Raw genomic sequence first — 23,431 nt, forward strand, 5'->3', positions numbered from 1 at the left:
GTAAGATGGATTACTATTACTATTGGTCTCAGAGAATTGTTGGGATTAAATGAGTTAAGCCATGGAAAGGGTACTGATCAAATGTTCTCTACGATATTAATTTTTGGAATCATGGCTGCAGTAGCCATGCCGGCGAGGCCATTGCTGTCACTTCTGAAGGAAAGGGGTTTGGGTGTGAAGGACACAGAGATGGAAGGAGGAGAAAGAAACAAAAAGTGCCTGCCCTTGCGGACCAGGGTCTTGTTCAGGGTCGAGTCCAGGGCAAATCCAAGGACAAAAATGTCTGCTCTAGCCTTGGGGTGGGGGCACCACTCTCCTACCTTGCTCCCACATCGCCAGTGTTCAACATGAGGATGCGGCGTGTGGCTTGTGTCTGATACACGACTGGTCCAAAGGGAAGATGCTCCTGGTCCAGGGAGATCTCCAGGGCCTGACAGCAGCCGCTGAGCAGGAAGAGGGGCCGCAGGAGCCCCAAGCACTCCATGAACACCTCCTCGGAGAAGGGAGGGACACGCTTCTTCGGGGCAAAGATGACGTCCACCTTACAGACTTCTTTGGGCTTCAGAGTAATGTTCTGGAAGGGCGTCAAGGTGATGATCTGGATGAAACGACAACCAGACTCAGCTGCTGAGGCCAGGAGGCTTCTCAGGCTTTGAGTCCCCCAGGGTCTTGTCTCTGGGACTGCCCCAACCCAGGGGTCAATTCCCATTTCTGCTCTCTCCTATCAGCTGTGCGATCCTTGATAAAGTACTTAAGCTTTCTGTGCCTCAGTTTCCTCACCTGTAAACTACACAGACAGTACCATTGACTTGCTCTAAGGGGAAGATGAAGAGCATTTGTATAAAATTTTTGGCTTATAATAGGCACCCTAAATGTTAATTCCTTTTCTTACCCCTTTTCTAACTCATTTTGTTAGCAGAGTCATGGAGTTACACAGAAGGTGAGATACCAGAAACTATGATGTTGTTTATAGTATAAAAAGTTAGAAACACCTGAAATGTCCAGAAATAGAGAATTGATCCATTACACGACAGTGCTGGAAGTGAGCAAATGATATGTATTTATTTATTAATTAAAGATTGATTTTTAAAATTTATTTCTCTCCCCTTCCCCCCATCCCAGTTGTCTGTTCTCTGTGTCAATTTGCTGTGCGTTCTTCTTTCATCTGCTTTTTGTTGTTGTCAGTGGCACGGGAATCTGTGTTTCTTTTTGTTGCGTCATGATGTTGTGACAGCTCTCCATGTGTGTGGTGCCATTCTTAGGCAGGCTGCACTTTCTTTCATGCTGGGGGGCTCTCCTTATGTGTGTGGGGCTCCTTGTGCATGGGGCTCCCTACGTGGGGGACACCCCTGCATGGCATGGCGCTCCTTGCGCGCATCAGCACTGCACATGGGCCAGCTCCACACGGGTCAAGGAGGCCCGGGGTTTGAACCGCGGACCTCCCATGTGGTAGATGGATGCCCTAACCACTGGGCCAAGTCTGCTTCCCCCAGCAAATGATATTTAATGACATGGAAAATGTTTATGATATGTAGCCAGGTTACAAAAGCAGGCTTCAAAACAATTCACATTTTACAATTTTATTTTTGTAAAAAATGCGTAAGAAAAATTATGGAAAGATAGCCATCTGATTGTTAAAGTGGCTGTTTCTGGGTATGAGATTGATTATGGGATAATTTTAGTTTTTTGATTTTTAAAACTTTTCAAATTTCCTACAACAAAGATACATATTTATTAGAACTCAGATCTACTGAATCCCATCCAGACCAGTTCTCTTGCCCTTTGCTTCCTTTTAGAGGTATGCAACTTCTCTAAAGCTCAGTTTCTTTACATGTAAAATGAGAACCGTAAAAGTAGCAACTTGGGAAGCAGGCTTGGCTCAATGGATAGGGCGTCCGCCTACCACATGGGAGGTCCGCGGTTCAACCCGGGCCTCCTTGACCCATGTGGAGCTGGCCCACATGCAGTGCTGATGCACACAAGGAGTGCCGTGCCATGCAGGGGGTGTGCCCCACGTAGGGGAGCCCCACGCGCAAGGAATGCGCCCCGTGAGGAGAGCCACCCAGCGTGAAAGAAAGTGCAGCCTGCCCAGGAATGGCGCCGTACACGGAGAGCTGACACAACAAGATGACAAAACAAAAAGAAACAGATTCCCGGTGCTGCTGATAAGGATAGAAGTGGTCACAGAAGAACACACAGCGAATCGACACAGAGAGCAGACAACTGGGGTGGGGGGAGGTAGAGAAAAAAAAAAAAAAGAAAAAAAGTAGCAACTCCACACTGTTTTGGTGAAGATGAACAGAGAGAGCACATGGAAAGCTCTTAGAAAGGTCTGGCACATTGCAGGTGCTTAATAAATGTGAGCTGTTGGTGTTGCCAGCACAGTCACCCTTAGCATGGGGAGGCAGGAAGAGGCCACTGCGACCCCTGAGCACCAACCTTAGGTTCCTGGAGTTCTGGAAGTGTAAACAGGATTGACTGGTTGAATGTGAGCTGGGCGAGGCTGTTGTTCATGAGAGAAACCGTTTTTTTCACAACCTGTCCTGGCAGGACGGCTCCTAACTTCACAGTCCTATTGGCTGGATCTAGGACTAAAATCTATGGGACAAGAAAGAGAGCAGGGGAGAAAGGTTCATAAGTTAATGAGAAAAATAAACTGATATTTATGATGTGCCTACATTGGTGAGGCAAGACTGGTTCCCTGACTGCTGGTGTCCTGCTATCTTCACATAGGATGGGTGTTCATTATGTGCATAAAGTGCCGGCTAAACAACTCATCACACAATTACATAATGACAACTGGGTTAAGAGATACAAAGGAAAAGCTTTGTATCTTTGTATAATGGGCTTAAGAGCCCATTATAGGAGACTGAAGCCAACTAGGGGGTCAGGAGAGGCCTTCGTGAGGAAGCCAAGTTTACACGGGTTGCAAGAGGAAGGGTGGGATCTAGTCAGTTTAAGAGTCAGGGTGGGCATGGGGAAGGGGGAGGGCTCAGGCCCTGAGCTTGGGGGAGAGGTTCTGTCAAGGCCTGTGGCTGGAGACATGATACCTGAACCGTTAACCAGATACTGGGAAGAAAGAGATTAGCAGCTGGACTGGACTATTTCCTTTTTATCAGGGGCACCTGGCCAGAACGATGAGCCTCAAATACAATCCTGAAATTTGTGGCAGACTGAAGAATGTTAATCAATGGAATTGTAAAGAAAAGCTGTTTTGTCACTGAAATGTATGTCATTGTATAGGTTGCTTAAAGCAAATCTTGTCAATTAAATCTGAAATCAAAATGTGTCCTAATGCGGGAGTCCACAGGACACTGCATCTGATAGTCTTGGACTTCTCCAGGATAAGGTTTCTCCATGGCCTAGGATTACCAGTATCCGTTGAATTGGTAAAGTTGGTTTTGAATAAGATTTGTGATTCACTGGGGAGGGGTGGACTGGTTGGCCTCCAGCAGAGCAGCCTGGGGGCAGGAGATGTGCAGAGCTGAGGAAGGGTGTGTGGGCTCAGGGGGCAAGGCTGGCTGGGAAGGGCAGGAGGGAGGGTGCCAATCCCGAGGACCTGCCCAGTCTCTTACCTTCATTTCAGTGCCCCTCCCTTTGATTTCAACTATTTGTTGTGAGAGCCCGTTGATTTCAAAGGGGATGAGTTCTCGATAATTGATACTTTCTCGAGGATAAAAGATGATTGGAATCTCCAGCGTCTTTCCTGGCTTTATCACATCGACACGGAAGTTCACCTCGAGATGAGTGGTGTTGGTGTATAAACAATCTATGCTGGAGAAAACCCAAGAGGAAGGTCATAAGCTCTGAGAAGCCTGACCCAGAATGGGCTGATTCTGTCCTCTTATCTCTCTGCCTGGCCTGGGCATGGATGGATTTCTGGCTCTGCTTTCCCAGAATCATAGAATTTAAGAGCTGGAAAGGATCTCAGCAATGATCCAGCTCATGAATCCTCTCTGAGGCACAGTCAAGAGATCCCAAATCACACCCTGAGATCCTGGCAGAACCAGGCTTCAAGATTAAGGTCGTAAGTCCCTTTACCCAAAGCTCTTTGGTCCACTCTACTGGTCACACCTTCTCATAAGAAGAAAGTGCTTCTAGAAGTAATGAGGTGGCAAAGCACAGTGGAGAGGAGTGTGTATTGGTCAGAAAGACAGACGGGAGTTTGGATCCAGGTTCTACCACTAACAGGCTATGTGACCTTGGGAAGTTTCTTAGCCCCTTTGGGTTTGTTTCCTCATCTGTAAAATGGGGGTAGAGATACCTCTCTCATTGAGTTGTTTATGAGAATAAAGTGATCTGAGGTGGCTAAAGCAGTCACTGAACAGGGCACAGAGGAAACTTTCAATAAAGGTGAGCTATTATTATTATTATTTTTATTAACTGCTCAACTAGAAGGAATCTTGAAAGATCATGTCCACCTCACTCCATCTGTGAATAGGAAGGCACTAGACCTCTCCGATACAACCTAAGGGATATTTAGAGAAGGCAAATGGATAGCGCTGAATGTTTTAAACAGAGTACGATTCAGATTAAATTAAATCATATAGGAAAGAGTGTAAGTAGGTAAGGTTTAAAAATCAGTTTTTAAAATTATATGGCACCCCTGTAGTAATTCATATTCTGAATGCTGGTGATGATGATGATGATGACGACAACAACAACAATAGCAGCATCTAACAAAATTCAAGCATTTCCTATGTCCCAAGCATAGTTCCAGATACTCTCTCCAAAACGGATTTAATCCTCATAGTAGTCCTGTGAGGGCGGCACTATTATTAGTCCCCATTTCAGACAAGGAGACAGAGGCACCGAGTTTAAAAAACTTGCTCAAGATCACACTACTAGGGAATAGCTGGGATTTGAACCTAGACCTGTGCTATTCAATACAGTAGCCACTAGACACATGTGGCTATTTGAATTAAAATTAAAATGAATTAAAATAAAAAATTCAGTTCTTGAGTTGCACTCGCTACATGTCAAGTGCTCCACAGTCACAGCCACAGCTAGCCGCAGACTACCTTATTGGACAGTCAGAACATTTCCATCCCCGTAGAAAGTTGTATTGCACAGCACTATCCCAAGAGCTTTGTCCAGGGAAGATGCTGGAGGTTCTGTTGACTAGATGTGGAGTGGGGCCTGAAACCTGTACTGGAACATGCCACACAGGAGTGGCACAGAGAGGCTGGATCAGACGGCCTGAACTCAGAGCTGCCATTTTCTGTGAGGTCACTGGCCTGAGAAATTCACTTTTTAACTCTCCGAACCTCAGTTTTCACATATATTACATGGGGGGAAAAAAATGGAAGCCACCAAGCCTCCCATCAGTTCATTTGCCATTGCTCTCCCCACCTTAAGACAAGGATTTTTAGCAGAGCAGTTCACACTTATCTGAGTATTCATGGTGGGGCACCTGAAAAGAGGACCCGGGATTCATGCCCATCTGTGGCGACTCTTTCCCATAAACCTCTTTCTTCTGCCTTGGCAGGACTTCACTGAGGAGGAGCTGCAGACTCGTTTGGAGGTTCTGGGAAGATGCTTACCTCATAGACGTTTCTTCCTTGTTGGTGATAACCAGAGTTTGTCTGTAAGGGGGCATCCCTGCTTGGTAGATGAAGCAGGTCCCAAAGTTGTAGCTGGTGAAGGAGAAATGGACTGCTGGGCTCACGGCGCAGCCCGAGATGCTGCATGTAAACGCTGGGCCGTGACTGATCTGTGGAGGGAACAGCAGGTGGCCGTGATGAAGGCGAGTGGAAGGAAAGGCTACTTGAGTCCCCAGTGAAGGAGGGAAGCAGTGGGTTGGTTTAAAAAACACAGGCCCCAGGGCTCCATCGTCAGATATTCTGATTCAATAGGCCACAAGTCCGTTTATTTAAGAAATACTCTCAAGGCAGGATGCTGTATGTACTTTCGGCGTTTGGACAATGTTAAATGGTCTCACCTTAATTCTGAGTTCCAAGCCCTTCAACACAATCTTTTTAAATGGCTGGAAAGACAAGGTGGCATGTACACTCTGTCCCACATCCACAGAGCCATCAATGGGTGCAAATTGCAAGTACTGCAGCTGGGCTTTGGAACCAAACAGCTCGGCCTGGTAGCTGAAGTTGAACTTCCCAGTGTTGATAAAGATTAATTCACACTGAACGCATTCATTTAACTCCACCTGGGAGACAGACAGTAGAGTAATACGTTGAGTGAATGCAAACCAGGGTTCCCTTCTCTGGGGTCAGGATATGTACTATGTTGGGGGGAAATATCCTTTGGGAAATAGGAACGGGCAGGTGGTGGTAGTAAGTTGAGCATTATTAGCTTAATGCAGTCAGATTTTCAGCAAGAGCCATTAAGCATTGGGGGCCTTTTGCATTTCAAGAAAAACAAGGCAGCTTCATTCTTTGAGCTCCCCTGGTAGTCAAACGTACTTTCCTATATCTTTAATACAAGCATTCTTCCCCATCCCCACAATCTCGCCACCCCCTGAAAAGTACATTTAAAATGCTTTCTCATCATAGCTATACATATTCTAGGGAGGAAGCTTCTCCTGAAATGCTCCTGTTCTTCTGGTCTCCCTGGCATTTGAAACAGAAAGTTCCAGCTACTATTTCCTTGTTCCCTTTTTCCCAGCCAATGTAGAAACTGAGAGAGAGAGAAAAGCCCTCTCACACCTTTACCTCATAAAAGTTGATGACATTGGTCTGGTTGGGCGTCAAGAGGGTAACTGAACCAGTCCTGTCTTTGCACTTGACTTCCACATTCATAGAATATCCCTCAGCCTTGACATTTAAGGTGAGAGGTTGGACTTTCTTTTTCACATTGCAGATCAAATTAAAATTTACATCTCCTTCCTGCTTAGGTGTGAAGAAAATATCAATGGGGAACCTGGTTTGGGAACAAAAAAGCTTATTAACTATATGGGCTAACTTGCTAAAAAACTGCTAAAAAACATGAGGGAGCAGTGGGTTAGCAGATACTCTATGAGGAAAAAGGACCATAACTCCAATTAAGATGAATGTTTGAGCTTTGCCAGGCAAGCGTGGACATTCGTCTTGGATTCACAAATACAAAAGAAAGCAGGAGAGTGTGAACTACAGGGTAAACTATTATCCATGTGGGGCAGCAGTGCTCCAAAATATGTTCACTGAGTGCGATGAGTGTGTCACAATGATGTGGGAGGTTGGTGTGGGAGGAGTGGGGTGGGAGGTGGGTGGTATACAGGAACCTCTTATGTTTTTCAATGTAACAGTTTCTGAGATGTATATATCTTCAAAAAACACAATTTACAAAAATGAAGGGGGTGGGGAGTAGGTTATATGAGAACCTCATGTTTTTTAATGTAATGTTCTTTGTGATCTATTAACTTTAATTAAAAAGTGCTAAAAAAAGCTAGGAAAAGAAAATAAACACAAGAGAAAATATGGAGAACAAGGGCTGAGAATTCTCAATGCTACAACAATTCATTAGGAAAATGAGCAAAAGGGAATAAGTAGATCAGAGAAGGAGTTGGTAGGGTCTAAATTTTAGAGTTGGAAGAGACTTGAGAAATGAGTCTTGAGTAGAAAGGAGCTGTAGGGAAACCTGGTTCTCTTGATTGCCAGGCCTGGGCTCCAGCTGTTTTGGGAGGGAGCAGTCCTGGGGCTTTCCTCCTTTTGTTACCTGGACACTGGTGGGATCCAGCCTTCCATGGGACGTACGGTCAGGCTACTGCTGAAGCCTTCGGAATATCGGGAGTCATCCTGGAAGGCAAAACTGAAGCCCTGCTCCTCCTTGTTGATGATCTGCACGGTCTCTCTGGCTTCTCTGCCTGAGGAGGGAACACAGGCCTCAGCAGGTCTCAGGTCTGCTCTCTGAAGTATCTTAGTAGATACTGCTCCACAGGCAAGGGGAAAGCCTTCTCAGAAGAGATTCCCCATTTTTTCGCTTTTCCAAATGCCTGCTTGTATTTCTCAACATCTCATTCCTATCCATGACACTTATCCCCACAGCCAGGACTCTGTTTCCATTGTACCTTCTGGGGTGCCCTGCAGAGTAAACTCAATATTTATGAACGGAAGTCATTGTATAATCTCTGCTGAACACTTTCCAAGGATCATTTCAAACCTTGCTGTTGGGAATATGAACCACTATAATTTAATGGGAAATAATCTGGCAACATTTATTAAAATAAAAAACATAGAAATTCCATCTTTTGAAAGCTCCTATATAGCTATAGGACACACATACAAGGATGTTTATTGTTGCATTATTTATATGGCAAAAAACATTGGGAACAACCTTTATGTCCTGCAACTTGTGAATTACTGAACAAAATTTGGAATATCCATACTAAAGATTGCTGGAATAATTAAAAAATTCTTTACCATAAATGTGGTTTTTGGGTGATTAAAAGAAAAAAAATGAAATAAGATTGTTCTATAAATTCAGCCCATTTTCAAAGACTATGAAATCTTATGCCTTTTAAAAAGAATTAATGCTATATGTATTTATCTGGACACCATCTCTGTTACCTTTTAAAGTTTAGATACTAGCTGAAGAGTAATGTGTGTGGTATTATTTCATTTATTTTTAGTTCAGAAATCTTAATAACTGCCACAGTCTCCCTCCTACCTGCTTACATGTATGAAAAGAAATGTGTGGAAATTATACCCACCAAACTGTGAACATTGGTTTGTTTTGATGGAAAGGGAAGGCTGGGATAGAATGGATGAGGAGAGATTATTACATTTTCCCTTATACGACGCCACATAAATTGACTGATTATAAAGAATTTACTCTTATACATAAAAAACTGAATAAAGTATTACAAAGTTCTCTGGCTTTAGTTTTATTTTCCCCTGGCTTAAAAACTTGGGTCCTTCTTGGTCAACTCTAATTTTCACTAGCATGGACATCTCTATGCATTTAGTGCTTGCACATACACACACATCCGTGTGTTCAATTCATAGAACTCTAAAGGGACCTGGCAAGCGCGTCCTTTATTTCCTTCAGGTCTCTGTTCAGATGTCACCTTCCCGGGATCATTCTATCAAATCCTGCTGCCTACTGCTTTCCGTCTTGCCCCCATCCTGCTTTATTCTTCTCCAAAGCATTTGTCAACATTGACACACCATATATTTTACTGATTTATTTTTTAGTAGTCTGCTTTCTATTATTTGAATATAAACATCATGAGGGCAACGGCTTTGTGTTTTGTCCATTGGTGTATTCTCAGGCCACAGATCAGGACCTGGGTCATAGTAGGGGCTCAATAACATTTGTTGAATTGAATAAATGCATGAAAGGATGGCAGAGAAATCTAACCACTGTGGCACAGATCCCAAAGACTCTGCCAAGTCGGATTTGTTACTAGGCTCCTAAATTTCCACAGGTTATTAGTGTTTGGATTTAAAAGATACTTGATGGGAATTAGATTGAGAGGTGAATAATTTATGGCTATTTGAGAAGTGATAGAGGCCCTCTGGCATGCCTCTGGATTCCTTGTCCAAGTCAGACCCCGGAGCTCACTGCTGGGTCCCCTCACCCAGGTCATGCCAACCCCAAATATAAACTGACAGGACTGCCTTACCGATGAGCAGACAACTGAAGTTGATGTGAGACTTGTCCAGAGAGATAAGAGGGTCAGTGGTTTTGCCTACCAGCAGGAAGGGGACTGTGATACTGTGTTCAGGGATTAAGAAAGTCCAGAATGCTTCCGTGATGTCCAGATGGAGAGGTGTGAATTGGAAGATGACCTAAGAAGACAGTTTGGAACAGAGTGATAAAAGGCCCTTCTGTTTGCTTATCCCATGGCCCTTAGAGGTTTGTCATCAGTAGGGCCATGGAGACTGACATTTTGCAATTATCGCCACCTTTTCCAGTCCCTGTAAGGGCACAAAGGGCACACCAACTACACCAGTATCTGTTTGTTCTGCCCACACTTCCTGCTAAGGGGCCTCTCCAGCCCACAGACTCTGCTGCCTAAGCTGCCATATTTTCTGCCATGGGTTTGGATGGCATGGCTGTGCCATAGCTAACTGGACTAAAGAGTTGGTACTCATTCCAAACAAAGACAACCCACATGCTTGTGCAGCTGTAGCCTGGCACACAGCCAAGTGCAATATGATTAGCAGGGCCAACCGCACTTCTCTCTCAGTTTAGAATTAGAAAACTGAGTGACTAGGCCAGCTGGCAGTAGAAGTGACAGTAAAAGATACTGTGAGTTGGGCTAGGGCCATGGTGTGCCACAAGCTGTTTGCTAAGTCAAGTTACAAAGGAAGTGGTCAAAAAAATATGAGAAGGAGCCAGTAAGTAGTGAGAGACTGGAGTAGAAGGTAGAAAGAAGTGGAGAGACCTGGAAGGAAAGCCCAGTTCCAAAAGCCACCCCCAGGTCATTTTTCCTTGGAGCTAAATTGTGTCTCTTTGCAACCCATCAGGTTTGATTGGAAGAATCACGGTGTTTGGCCAGAAATGAAGAAGACAGGTTAAAATGCATGGTCTATGTAAGTGCCAGCACCTCGTGCAGTGGATGCTGCATGCTTCAACCATGCGGCTTCACCGGAAGACCAGCACAACCCTGGGTAAGAAGATTCTGCAACTTGTCTCACTGGGAATCGGGTAGCATCTCTGACACAGTTCTGCGCTGTGGAGGGACCGCGCCCAAGTAGGACAGTGTCTGTGGTGCACCCAGCTCCTGGATTCTGTCATGCTTAACTAGATAGTAGAGGTTGAAAATAGGCAGAGGCCAAAAACAAGAGGAGAGCCCACAGATATGTTTTGTTTGTAAAGTACTAGACATATTGAATTAGCTACCAATATGCAAAAATGGGGAAATCAAGAATTTAGAAATTCTATGGCACATAGAACACTGAAATTTTGCCTTCTCCTGAAAATTCCAGAAGTGGCAGTAGTCCTGGGCCTGCATGTCTGTGTGGTTATTTGCCAGAGAAGTGCTGTGGTCGGCTGGCCCTGGGACCCAGAATTCCCTATCACTGTCCCCCCTGGGCTGCTTCCTTCATTTGTGTGAGCTTCCTGAAGACATTTGAATTTATAATTTCTGTTGCAGGGATTTATTTCTCTAGCCAAGATTTTCTGAAGAAATTACTGGGATATGGGTGACCCACAGATCCATTTTAGCTGGCAAGTTCACATTTCTTTAAGCCTGGCCCTCTACTCTATGCCACTGTGTAAACCTTTAGGACCAAAACATGGGCTATGGGCCATGGACATCTCTTTTCGGTTCTGCCCTTTGGTCTGACCAAGTGAAAACACACTTGTCTCCTTTCACTGTTGTCAACCCCTTGGACAAAAATAACTCTTCACTTCATGCTACTGTAGGAGTCTTAGGGTCCCCGAGCATTGGTGTCTGGCTCACTTTTCCTGCTTTAATATTTTCAGTTTTTTCAACTGCAAATACTAAAGCTCTCTTGCTCCTTGTCTAGCCAAGAGAGCTCAGGTCTGTTTGGTTCATCAGGATTGTTCAACTCATGTGGTAGATACTCAAAAAATACTTGCAGAACGAAGCACCCTTAAGTTTTTCTCCCTAACTCTATTTCTACTCCACAGCACACTGGCTACACAGAGAGGACTAGAATGATTTAAACCCTGGGTTGAGAGGTCCTCAATAGCACACACCTCAGCTTTCTTTTCGGGGTGAATGATTCCTTTCTCTGTGAGGCATGTGAAGGCTGGAGGGTTCTGGAAACTTTCGATTTCTTCAGAGATCCAGGAGAAGGAGTAGGTGCTATTGGTCGGGTTCAGGATGGTAAAGGTCCTGGCCAAGGGAGAAGAGTTAACAGCAGAGAATGAGAGAGGGGGTCAAGGTTGAGAATTTCCTTCTAAGCTTCTAAGCTGGCGTTTGTACGGTGGGTCGGGGGACTGTTTTGAGCTCTCATTATTGTAGAAATGAAACTTTCTCATCTGGAGATCTAGCACTTGGCTAGGGTTTTGACATTTGCAGTAATAATGACACCAAGGACACTTCTGTAGTCAAGGTGGTGGTCAAGGTTATCTTGTCAAGTCTTCCAAATTTTCCCTAATGTCAAATTTGAGACGCTAGAATTCAACTTCCTTAATGGAGCAGTTCTAAAAGCCAAATCCCAGCATATCATGCCTGCTTCAGTCAAGCTCACTTCTTTGAAGTCTTTGTTGGGGTTCTTTAGAAGGACTCACTGATATGAACTTAAGTGATACAAACCTAAGCTACTCACCGGAGATTCTTTCCTCCTATGCCCACACTGGTGAACTCAATCACCCGGGTGTTTGGGTCCAGAGGTCCACCTCCAGGTCCTCGGAGCTCAGTGTTTCGCCGATGACCGCTGATATAGTCTGAGTCTTTCAGGTCGAAATGGCAGTAGGGCAAGAGACTCCGCCCTTTTGTTATCAGGACTGGGCCTTGCTCTCCCGGTGGCAGGTTGGGAATCCTGATAAGATAAGGTTATTTTTATTTATTTTAAAATTAGTTGCTGCTTCCTTAATTTGTTGGAAATATTATATCCACCAGAGGGTGAACTCCATGAGAGCAGAGATTATTTTGGTCGACACTATAACCTTAGCACCTTGAATTGTGCCTGATCCATAGTATGCACTCATTAATTAATTGTTGAATGGATGAATTAATCAACTGAGCTTGAATTCTGGTTCCTTCTGTGTCCCTAATATGACTACATGTGAGAAAATCACCCTACTGGAAAATAAGCAGTCTTAAACTTAGGGTCCTCTCATAGGAATTTGAAAAATGACTTGAAAATCCTTGAAGAAGGGGAACCAGAAGTGAGTAGACATCTAGCCCCAGGACCAACCTGAAGTAGCCCAAGTATGGGAGGGATTCCTGTGGTGTGACTGGAGGGGCTCAAGGAGGCTCTCATGGCTGACATGAGTCTCTGCTACCCTAGACCACAGTTCACAGAATTCCTCAGTGGGATGGGTGTTCATCTTGGGGCTCTCTTGGGAGTGGGTACCCCATTAAGGACTTTCCTGGTCAGATGCTGTTGGATTAGCTTTTCTCTGACTGGGGTCTGGGCACCACGCATTCCTCACTTACTACATGGTAGACCCACCATCACCACCAATCACCTAATGCTTATTGTGCTTACTGTGTGCCAGGCACTGTTCTAAGCTCTTTATTTAAATTAACTTAATACAACAACTCTATGAGGCGGGTCTTGCTATTTCCATTTTATAGATGAGGAAATTGAGTCTCAGAGAAGGTACAAGAAAGCTTTCCCAAGTTCATGACTGCCTAAGGACAGGAACCCACCTGTATTTCAATCATTCTGTTGCTCAGCAGAATCCTGTGTGGCCAGGAAGGGGGTGAGGGGTGGCGGAAGAGTCTAAAGAGGGTTGATGAGCAGTACAAAGACAAAATTCTTATTTTCTCCAAGGTCTGGCCATTTAAAATCTTTCCAAAGAGAAAAGTGACAATTTGGGGGCAGTGGGAGGATGGTTAGGGTTAGAAAGAATGGTGGTGGTGGGGGGGCAGAAAAGGGGTAAGAGCTGCAGAGCTTTGCCCTTTCAAAGACAGAGGATTCTGGGGAGTGCGTTTCCTTACTGGCAGAAAAGGCTGCTCTCGAAGTCTCCAACTTCCATCGGGGAGAATTTCACTTTGAGCTTCTGATGCTTCCCCACAGGTATGACACCGGAGGACGGCTCCACAGCGAAGGGAGGGAAAGCCTCGGTCCAGTGGTCCAGGACGCTGTCCAGGGTACTGCCCGTGTGCGTGCCCTGGCTGAGCTGATCCTTATGTGAGGAACCTGAGGAGATGGAGAGAAGGTGACGCTCCCCACCGCGGTGAGAGGACAGGTGGTGGGGCTCCCACTTTCTCCGTGAGCTCTCCTCTTGCAGCAGGTACCCTTAACCTCAGGCACTCTGGTAAAGAATTGGCTCATCACCCCCACACAGGTGACTCATGAAAAGTGTTTCTACTAATATTATCAAGTTTCAAGTGTGTTTCCTTTCACTTAGTTTTACCTGTGGCTCAAAGGGGAGGGTCATGAAAGTATCTGTGGAACTTCCACCTCATAATAATGGGCTAGGGACAGAATTTTTGGAGAATCATTGCTTCGAAAAAGCAGGACTTCACAATCTGGGGTTCCATAGTTTCAAAAGGGCTTTGAATCTCTGAAATTACAATAATAATAATAAAATAAAAAATATTTGCCTACCAAGTGATGGGCCCTGTTTTGAGTGCTTCAACCTATTAAATGCAAATTTGGCACAGGTGTCATTTTTCTGGGGAGAGGGATCATAGCTTTCATCAGCTTCTCTAAGGGGTCTGGAAACCGTCAGAAATTTGAGACCCCAAAGAGGAAATTCCTAGGTTCCCAGGGATCTGTGAGAGAGGGCACTGGCCTCGTCAATGACCAGAGTCTGGGCTTCTGGAGGGCAGAGGACTGTACTTGAAGCTTTCAGGTCAGTTGGCTCTGCAGACACCACGAGGCCTCTGTTCTGCCTTTTCTTAGCTACTTAGGAAGTCAGTCTGAGTAGTCTGAGCAGCTGACTTCATGACTGAGGCTCTTCTACTAGCTGGGGCCTAGGATAATCCCTTGGTTTTCCATGCCATTGCATTCACCTTGGTTATCTGGCATTGCAAAACTGACAGCCTTTCCAGCCTCTGAGACCCAGGTGAATTCCAGCTGCACATTTCCTGAATTAATCAGCTCAAACCTGCAAAAGGATAAGGGGATGAACTTGATACATGTGCTGCAGACAACTTTTTCTGTCTGACTATCACCTCTACTGTTGCTTAATTTTTCCCTTTGAGTCATTATGTTTAAAAATTTTATTTGAAATCATTGCTTAATTTTTCCCTTTGAGTCATTATTTAAAAAAAATTTTAAAATCTGAAATCATGTGCTTGATATACTAGCTATATTTCCCTCTTAAAGAGATACACATATATGTAACCATTAAAAGTAAAAATACTGTGGGAAGAAAGCATCGCCTGATGATCTCTGGAACATTTTTCTCAGCCTTGAAACTATAAGCTTGTGAGCTAATAAATTCTCACTGTTAAAAGCCTCCCCAAAGTAATAATATCCAAGTGTTTAGCACTTAAAATCATCTTATGTTCCATGAGCACCCTATAGCATGCAATGAGCTCTTAGCATATATGCCAGGAATCCTGGAGTCTTAGTCTGTTCATCTGAAACACTCCCATGAGAGAGAAATAAAATCTATTTCCCTTGACAGTACCTCCCTAAAGTGCAAATTCTGCAGTACCCCCTTCCTGAATCATCTCTCATCAGAAGCAATGCCCCTGTGATCAAAAGTTATTTGACTCATGCCTGAGACACCTTCATTGGCTAAGAAACAGACTTAGACCTTAGTTGCTTTGAACCCAAATTCTGAATCAGCTGAGTCTTTTCATGCCTCAAATTTCCCTGCTGTAAGACAAGAACAGGGAGGCAGAAGCTTTTTCTGGATTCACTATTAAACTTGATCACAGTCACAGCAAGATGATGGTGACTTGATACAAAAAAATGATTGTGTAAGAGAAATGAGTATATATGCTCTTCCTGGTTTTAGGAGAACCATAGGAATTGAGAGTTTGGTGGGGAGTAGGTTAGAGAGAGGAGTATAGGAATGAGATTTCCATTATCCATTTCTGGTAGACCAAGCAGATATGCCTGAAACCAAGTGCTTTAACTGTTGGGGGTGGTGTCTATTATATGGATTAATGAGCTCTGGTCTTTATCCTAAAGAAAAAACCCTTTTTATAAAGTGGAGAAATTTTGTAGGGTGGCACAGAGAACTTTTCATAAAAAGAGTTCTTGGTTAGGTCAGGGGTCTGCAAACTTTTTATGAAGTGCCACATAGTAAATATTTTCAGGTTTGTGGGTTGTGTGGATTCAGTAGCAACTCCTCAACTCTACTGATGTACCGTGAAAGGAGCCATAGAATATATGTAAATGAATGCATATGGTTGTGTTCCAATAAAACCTTATTTACAAAAATAGGTGGCAGGTCAGATTTTTCACTGGGCCGTAGTTTGTCAACCCTGGCTTTAGGCGACATGGTCATCAGCAGAAGATTGCACTTCTTGCCTCATATACTTTGGTTCGATAATGCTAAGAGGACATTTAAAGTAATTTCAACAAAAGCAAATGAGTTGAATAAGTTAATTACTAATTTTTATAAAGTAAACACATCAGTGGTTTACTTTTTTGTTTGTAATTCTCAAAGTAAATCACAGGCCCCCCTCTTTATCTGTCTTTGTATGTATTGATCTTCTGCCCACCATGACCCTTCTCTCAATTCTTCATCTGACTACCTCCTCTTTGTCCTCCAGAATTCAACTTGGGTTCAACCCTGTTGGGGAAGCCATCCCTGACACTCTGTCTCTTTACATATCTTGGTCTGATTTAGGTGCTCTTTTGCTGTAAGCAGAGGATGCTATATTGCAGCCAATAGTTTACCTGCTTCTATCCATCCCCAACCCCAACCACCGGCTATGAGCTCTTTGAAGGCAGGGCCCAAGACGTGTTTGTGTCCCTACCTCTGAGTGTGGGTGAGGGGTTAACATAACCTTATCTTTTCAAGTACAAATCTGAACTTGAGTTAACTTTAGTCCTATTACCTTGGAAACCTGATAAAGGAGAAATATCAGCTAAATTATTGGGCAACACTGTTTAAGTAAAAATTACCCTTGACTGGTAAATTGCATGTGGCCTGGGAGGAACTGTGATTACTAGGAGAGTAGATAGAGCTTTGGGGTTCTTTGAATGTACTGACTCTTGTAACTGGGCACGTCCCCTGCCGGGACCCTGGAAGCCAAAACCAGGACTTGGTAGAGGAAATGTTAGCTCTGTGGGACATGGGACTTCTAAGCCAAGGTAAACCCCAGACCCCTGTGTGTGGATGTTGTCTGCGCTGTCACCTGGTGTGTGGGGGGAGGAGATAACAGGAACAGTTCCTGGGTGGCTGTGAAGACTGTTGCAAGTACTGCTCCCAGTGAAGAGGATCGCCTGATGCCACCCGCCCGGTTGGCTGTGTTTCCTGGCTTATATCTTGATGTCAAGTGTGGTCTTCAATAGTTCTGTGAACCCGAATGTTTTATTGGACCTAAAAAGACCCTGATGGGTGGTGTATTGAGATAATGCCTGGTATAAGCTACAGTGGACACTAAATAAATGTTTGATGAATGAGTGAATAAATGATGGAATAAAAGAACTTCTCTGATAAGTGTCATGAGGCTTTTGATGACTCACTCAAACACTCGGGTCTGGTAAACCAGTGTTTCCCTAAAATGCACATCACTCGCGTGGCACTGGTATGAAGCAAAATCCACATTTACGCTGATCTGTAGCCTCAGTTCTCGATAGTTTTCTTCCACTACGGTGTGGGCAGGCTCAGGATCTGTCTCTACCACCTGTAACATAGGCAACCATATTCTCAGTGGTGCAGAGTCGACCCTCTCACAGGAATAAGGGGGAGATAACTCAGTGCTCTGTTCTGCCAATGCAAAGTGACACCCAGCGAGCAACTCAAGTGCCAGAATAAATTATTAGGGAAACTTAAAATTACTCACAGACTGGGAAAGGAAGAAATTGAACAGCAGTAAGTATTAGGACTAGACCGGCATGCGTTTTAGAGTCAGATGGATTCCAAAGAAAGTAGAAGAAATGATATCACAAAGATAGGGAAAAATATAACAAAATAGAAAACAAACCTAAAACAGGGAGGACCAACAAAACCAAAGTTGTTTATTTGAAAAGATTAAAAAAAAAATTTGGTGAGATTAATCAAGAAAAAAAGAGAAAATATAAATAGTATCAGGAATACAAAGGGGGATATCCTACAGATCCTACAGATTTAAACAGGTGATTAGAAAATTTTATGAATAATTTTGTAAAGATATATATGAAAAGTTAAAGGACAAATTCCTTGAAAAAAATAATTTAATAAAATTAACTCAAGGGAAACGGACTTTGGCCCAGTGGTTAGGGCGTCCGTCTACCATATGGGAGGTCCGTGGTTCAAAACCCGGGCCTCCTTGACCCGTGTGGAGCTGGCCATGTGCAGCGCTGATGCGCACAAGGAGTGCGGTGCCACGCAAGGGTGTCCCCCACGTGCGGGAGTCCCACGCGCAAGGAGTGCGCCTGTGAGGAAAGCCACCCAGCGTGAAAGGAAAGAGCAGCCTGCCCAGGAATGGCACCGCCCACACTTCCCATGCCGCTGACGACAGCAGAAGCGGACAAAGAAACAAGACGCAGCAAATAGACACCAAGAACAGACAACCAGGGGAGGGGGGGAAATTAAATAAATAAATAAATAAATAAATCTTAAAAAAAAAAAAAAATTAACTCAAGAAGAAATAAAAAAAACCTGAATATAGTAAAAATATTTTGCAGAAGACCTAAATAAATGGAGAATTATACCTTGTTAATAAAAAGGATGAATCACTATTATGAAAATGTCAATTCTTGATAAACTTACCTACAGATGCAATCCAATTCCAAACAAGTTTCCACCAGGGTTTCTCATATTAGTTGGTAGGTTTATTTCAAAGTTATGTAGAAAAGTAAAGGGCCAAGAATGACCAAAACACTTCTGAAGGAAACAGTATGGAGGAACAACTTCTGTTCCAGAAATAAGGCTGAAAATGAAGCTCTGTAAGTAATTTCTTTAAATTAAGACACTGTAAAACTGTCACAGAGATAGACAGACTGACAATGGAATAGAATAGCAAAGCCAGAAACAGTGTCGACATACATAAAATTTGGATATGTGGTAATGGAATCACAGGAGATCACTAGGCAACAGAAGAGATAAACAAAAAAAGAGTTTTCATCAAGATTATTTATCTTGATGGAAAAAAATGAACTGGATTCTTGTCTTACACCCTACCTAAAATCCAGATGGGTCAAGAGTGTAAATATCAAAGGCAAAGCTGTTAATTGTTGTTTTTTTTTTGAAAATATAAATGGATATCTTTCTGCTCTGTTAGAACAGATTTTAAAAATAAGATGCAAAATGTGTAAAGTATAAAAGAAAAGATTGATACATTTGACTGTATTAAAAAATAAGAACTTTTTTTGTTCATCAAAAGAAACATTAAAGAAAGTGAAAAGGTAAGTGTAAATTGGGTAAGGATATTTGCGGACAAATAATTGAAGATTTTATAAAAATAACTCAATCGAAGATAAGCATCATAACTGAAAAATGCACAAAAGGCATGAAAAAGGACTCACAAAAGAGATAACTTGTGTGGCTAATCATCATATGAAGTTCAACGTTACTAGTGATCAGGATAATGCAAATTAGGCCCTAACAGATACCATTTCACATCCATTCAAAAGATGAAAATCAAGTAGTTTAACAATACCAAGTGTCAGAGAGGACATAGATCAAAAAGATCTTTTTGCTGGTAGGGGTATAAAGTAGTACAGTCACATAGAAAAACACCTGGGCATTATCTTGGAAAGTTGAACTTTCACATATCCTATGACTTGGCAGTTCCAGTTCTAGGAATATAAACTCTTGCTAATGAACATGTGACATGAACAATAATGCCCATAGCAACACTGTCCATGATAGAAAAGCTTCAAGTAATTTTCAAAAGAAAAATGGATACATAATACTAGAATTTTATTTAGGTGAAAATGGATGAACTATAGTCACATGCAACAACATGGATGATCACAGGCAATAATTAGTTTTAGAGTGTGAGAAACAACTAAACTAAATGATACACATGTTAGAATGCATAAGTTCAAAAAAGAAAAGGCAAACAAAAATCCAGGAATAAGTAAGACAAGGGTCAGGACAGTGATTACCTCTAGGAGGAAGGTAGGGGGATGAAGTGGTAAGAACCACACTTGTAGGTGATGTTCTTCCTGTTTTTATAGTATAAAAAAGAAACTCATGAAGGAATAAATAAAAAACGGGCATGCATGGACCAAGAATGAGATCCTGTTATGAACCAAAGATTATGATTAATCCAACTCTGGGCATCTGAAGGAAAAAGAAAACAACTGAAAGATGAGAGCCAGGACCTTCTTGAAGAAGAAGGTGGGAGGACTTGCTTAACCAGGCATCAGGAACTAAAACTCTCCCAGCTAAGATGTGTAGTATGTGTGATATGTGTAGTATGGATGACAGGTGGCATGCTTGGAAGTTTGTCACTTTTGAAATCAAGGACAAATAGAATGTGAGTCTTTTCTTTTTTCCATGAAAGAAGGAAATGATGAGAAATAGAATCTTAGAGGAATTTGGCATCTGAGCATGTCAGGCCTGGTCAGAATAGTTTCTGATGTCTACTTACTTTTCTTTTTGTGGTGAAAGCCCCTGGTGTGTTTCTGAGCTGGTCCACCCATTTGACTGTGCGCATGCGGTCATCCCAGTCGGGGATCTGGTCTGCAGGTTGCTGAAATGTGATCTTTGAGAGCTTACACTTGACTTCCATCTTCTTCAGGTTGATGGGCACGTCGGACTTCATGGTCACCGCTATGTCCTTGGCACATCCAGGGTGGAGGTGGCCGATCTAGGGAAAAGCCTGGTGTTAGTGTTTTTGGGAATTTAGTCTTGTGAAATCTTGACACCTGATTATGACAAGCCAAAAGTCTTGGCAAAAAAAAAATGCATCCTCTGGGCCTGTATATGTAGATTGACTACATGTATGAGGCTCTTAGATAGAATGATAATTGTAGTAACAGCATCTAACATTTATCAAATTGTACTCCTGCCAGGCATGCTATTGTAAACCTTTACACAATTTTGTTAATTACCACAGCAACCTCCATTGCCTATAGAACCTACCACTCATCTTTTAGCTTTTTAGTGAACCATTTTCTTTTTTTTTTTTAAAGATTTATTTTTATTTATTTAATTCCCCTCCCCTCCCCCGGTTGTCTGTTCTCTGTGTCCATTTGCTGCGTCTTGTTTCTTTGTCCGCTTCTGTTGTCGTCAGCGGCATGGGAAGTGTGGGCGGCGCCATTCCTCGGCAGGCTGCTCCCTCCTTCGCGCTGGGCGGCTCTCCTTATGGGTGCACTCCTTGCGTGTGGGACTCCCCTACGCGAGGGACACCCCTGTGTGGCAGGGCACTCCTTGCGCACATCAGCACTGCGCATGGGCCAGCTCCACACGGGTCAAGGAGGCCAGGGGCTTGAACCGCGGGCCTCCCATGTGGTAGACGGACGCCCTAACCACTGGGCCAAAGTCCGTTTCCCTAGTGAACCATTTTCTAGGACTAATGTTCTAAAGAACACATACCTTGGGGAACACAGGTTTATACTTTGGGAAAGGAAGACTCATCCATACAGACCTTTCTGGAATTCCTCCACACAACTTAGCAACCATTTTGTCAGATTTCATTCTTTGCTCTTCCCTACTTACACCAGTGGAACATGAATAGTGTCCGTCAGTACCTCCTGCGAGTAGGGATGGTCCCTGGGCTGTCTCACTGTTAGGGAAGCAGGCCGTTCATCCATGGGAATGAGCTAGCAATCAAATTGGACTTGGCTCAGGTCTAAGAGAGTCCAGAAAACAGTAAATGACTTTTACTTACCTGTGGGGAGAAAGAAATTGTAGCTAAAGTGGGCCATTCAAATCGTATCATAGTCCCTTGGCTGTGATTAGTGATTGTGAAGCTCACATTGTAGCTATTGCCAATATGGCAGTCCCCAAACTGGATGTGGTCCACCAGAGCATCTAGGAAACAGAAGCAGAAGGCTGGTGAGTCCTGCTTGGTTTCCTCCTAGGGCCTTCGCTCTCTGAGGAGGCAGCATCTAAGAGACATTGTGCTTCACACTTATGCAACCCTTCCTCCTTGGATAGATATATTTGAAAAACCTTGAACCCCTGATCGGCAAGATACCGCCCCCCCCAAGCCCTTCCCCTCCATAGTGGAATCTACTTAGCCACCATTCATCCATCCATCCATTTGTCATTGCTCCACAGATCTGCCTTGGCCTGTATCTCCTTGTGAATAAGAGAAATCATAGGCCCCAAATTCCATTTGTTTGGTGAGACAATACTATTAAGAGTATTGTCTTAATACTCTTAATATTAACTGGATCAAATAGAGAAGATCCAGTTAAATCGGAATTTCAGATAAACAATGAAAGTTTTTTCAGTATAAGTTTGTTCCCAAAGATTTCATGGGACATACTTATACCAGAATTATTTATTGTTTATCTGAAATTCAAATTTAACTAGGCCTTCTGTATTCTTATTTGCTAAATCTGGCAGCCCTATTATAGATATGAAATCAGATTTCTCAACTAGGTTTTACTACTGACAAGAGAGATGTTGTCCTGCAGCAGTAAACAGGGATGCAAAATCAGATATGTGAAGAGTGATTTTAACTCATGTTGTATAGACTACCAAAACCTACATTCCAGGACTGTAATTATGCCCCTAGAAAAACTGTGGGAATGTTCTTATAATTTACTTCAAAGCAATTGGCCACACAATTAGGGTACTTAACAAAAGCTTTTCAACAGTAGTGATAAAGTAAAATTTTCTGCAATCCCAAAGAATGCAGTCAGTCAAATATTGCTGCAGTTTTTGATAGACTGTAGAGCAGTTCTCCTTAGGCTTTGATAGGTACACAGATCACCTGGAGATATTGCCAAAATGCAGATTTTGATTGGTAGGCCTAGGATGGGACCTGAAATTCCCATTTCTAACAAGCTCTAGAAACGGCACAAATCCTTATACCTTCTCTAATTAAACAACCCCATCTTTTCTCTTAAAATATCTAGGTTATATGGTTCAGATGAAACAGACAATACCCACACAATCAGATAAAGGATATGGATAGGGAAAACTACAGAGAGACATTTATTTACTTATTAGCTGAACTGAATTTTGGATATCAGATGATAAGTTCCTTAAGGGCAGAGACTGTTCTCATTAATCTTTGTAACTGCAGGGCTTAGCATAGTACCTGGCACATGAGCACTGAATGCACAATAAATGTTTATTGAGTGGACACACAAATAAATGGGCAAATGAATATAGTTATTGAGCCAGGCACAAAGGAGCATACAGTGATGATAGGGACATTTATTTCTGACATCTCAGGAATCTGGCTCATCTGCTATTTAAATTTTACAATCATTCTGAAATGCTCCAAAGGCCAAGAGTTGTCAGCACCTCATTGCTCATTCTCCTACCTGCCACAAAGTCTTCCATAAGTCTTTCCTCAGTGATATCTGGGACCTCAGAGATATACGAGACTTCCTGGCTAGTGGAAGTCACCAGCCCGTGGATGTTGTCTAAGGTGATGTCATCATCATAGCTCTCTCCCACCATGTAGATGGTGGTCTCCTCGTACTGGTTGTTGATAATTGACAAGTGTATGGTGCCTGTCATTCTCCCAACCTTCTGGGAGTGGAAAAATACATCAAATTCAGCTGTCTCCCCAGGAGAAACAACAAGGGAGGCAGTGTGAGCTTTCTTAGCTGTAAAGAGAAGAGAGAAGATATGATTTAGAACAAGTTTAAAGAAAGATGCATCA

At 43.1% G+C, this 23,431-nt stretch overlaps 1 protein-coding gene across 3 annotated transcripts in view; it reads right to left on the bottom strand.

The window, feature by feature from the left end:
- The window catches only part of HYDIN (HYDIN axonemal central pair apparatus protein), a 516,844-nt gene that overhangs the window by 42,465 nt on the left and 450,948 nt on the right, over positions 1-23,431 (bottom strand). For all 3 annotated transcript variants that reach the window (XM_071209089.1, XM_058279757.2, XM_071209090.1), the window contains 16 exons: positions 23,088-23,375; positions 21,476-21,618; positions 20,234-20,452; positions 17,178-17,338; positions 14,540-14,634; positions 13,520-13,721; positions 12,180-12,392; positions 11,605-11,743; positions 9,560-9,725; positions 7,651-7,798; positions 6,669-6,876; positions 5,942-6,163; positions 5,544-5,713; positions 3,576-3,774; positions 2,440-2,598; positions 321-598 (listed from right to left, as the gene is read on the bottom strand). In XM_071209089.1, coding sequence (XP_071065190.1) covers positions 321-598; positions 2,440-2,598; positions 3,576-3,774; positions 5,544-5,713; positions 5,942-6,163; positions 6,669-6,876; positions 7,651-7,798; positions 9,560-9,725; positions 11,605-11,743; positions 12,180-12,392; positions 13,520-13,721; positions 14,540-14,634; positions 17,178-17,338; positions 20,234-20,452; positions 21,476-21,618; positions 23,088-23,375 — 3,010 coding nt within the window. The remainder of the gene's footprint in view (positions 1-320; positions 599-2,439; positions 2,599-3,575; positions 3,775-5,543; positions 5,714-5,941; positions 6,164-6,668; positions 6,877-7,650; positions 7,799-9,559; positions 9,726-11,604; positions 11,744-12,179; positions 12,393-13,519; positions 13,722-14,539; positions 14,635-17,177; positions 17,339-20,233; positions 20,453-21,475; positions 21,619-23,087; positions 23,376-23,431) is intronic.

Source organism: Dasypus novemcinctus, chromosome 18 (assembly GCF_030445035.2).
Source record: "Dasypus novemcinctus isolate mDasNov1 chromosome 18, mDasNov1.1.hap2, whole genome shotgun sequence".
Taxonomy (NCBI): Eukaryota; Metazoa; Chordata; class Mammalia; order Cingulata; family Dasypodidae; genus Dasypus; species Dasypus novemcinctus.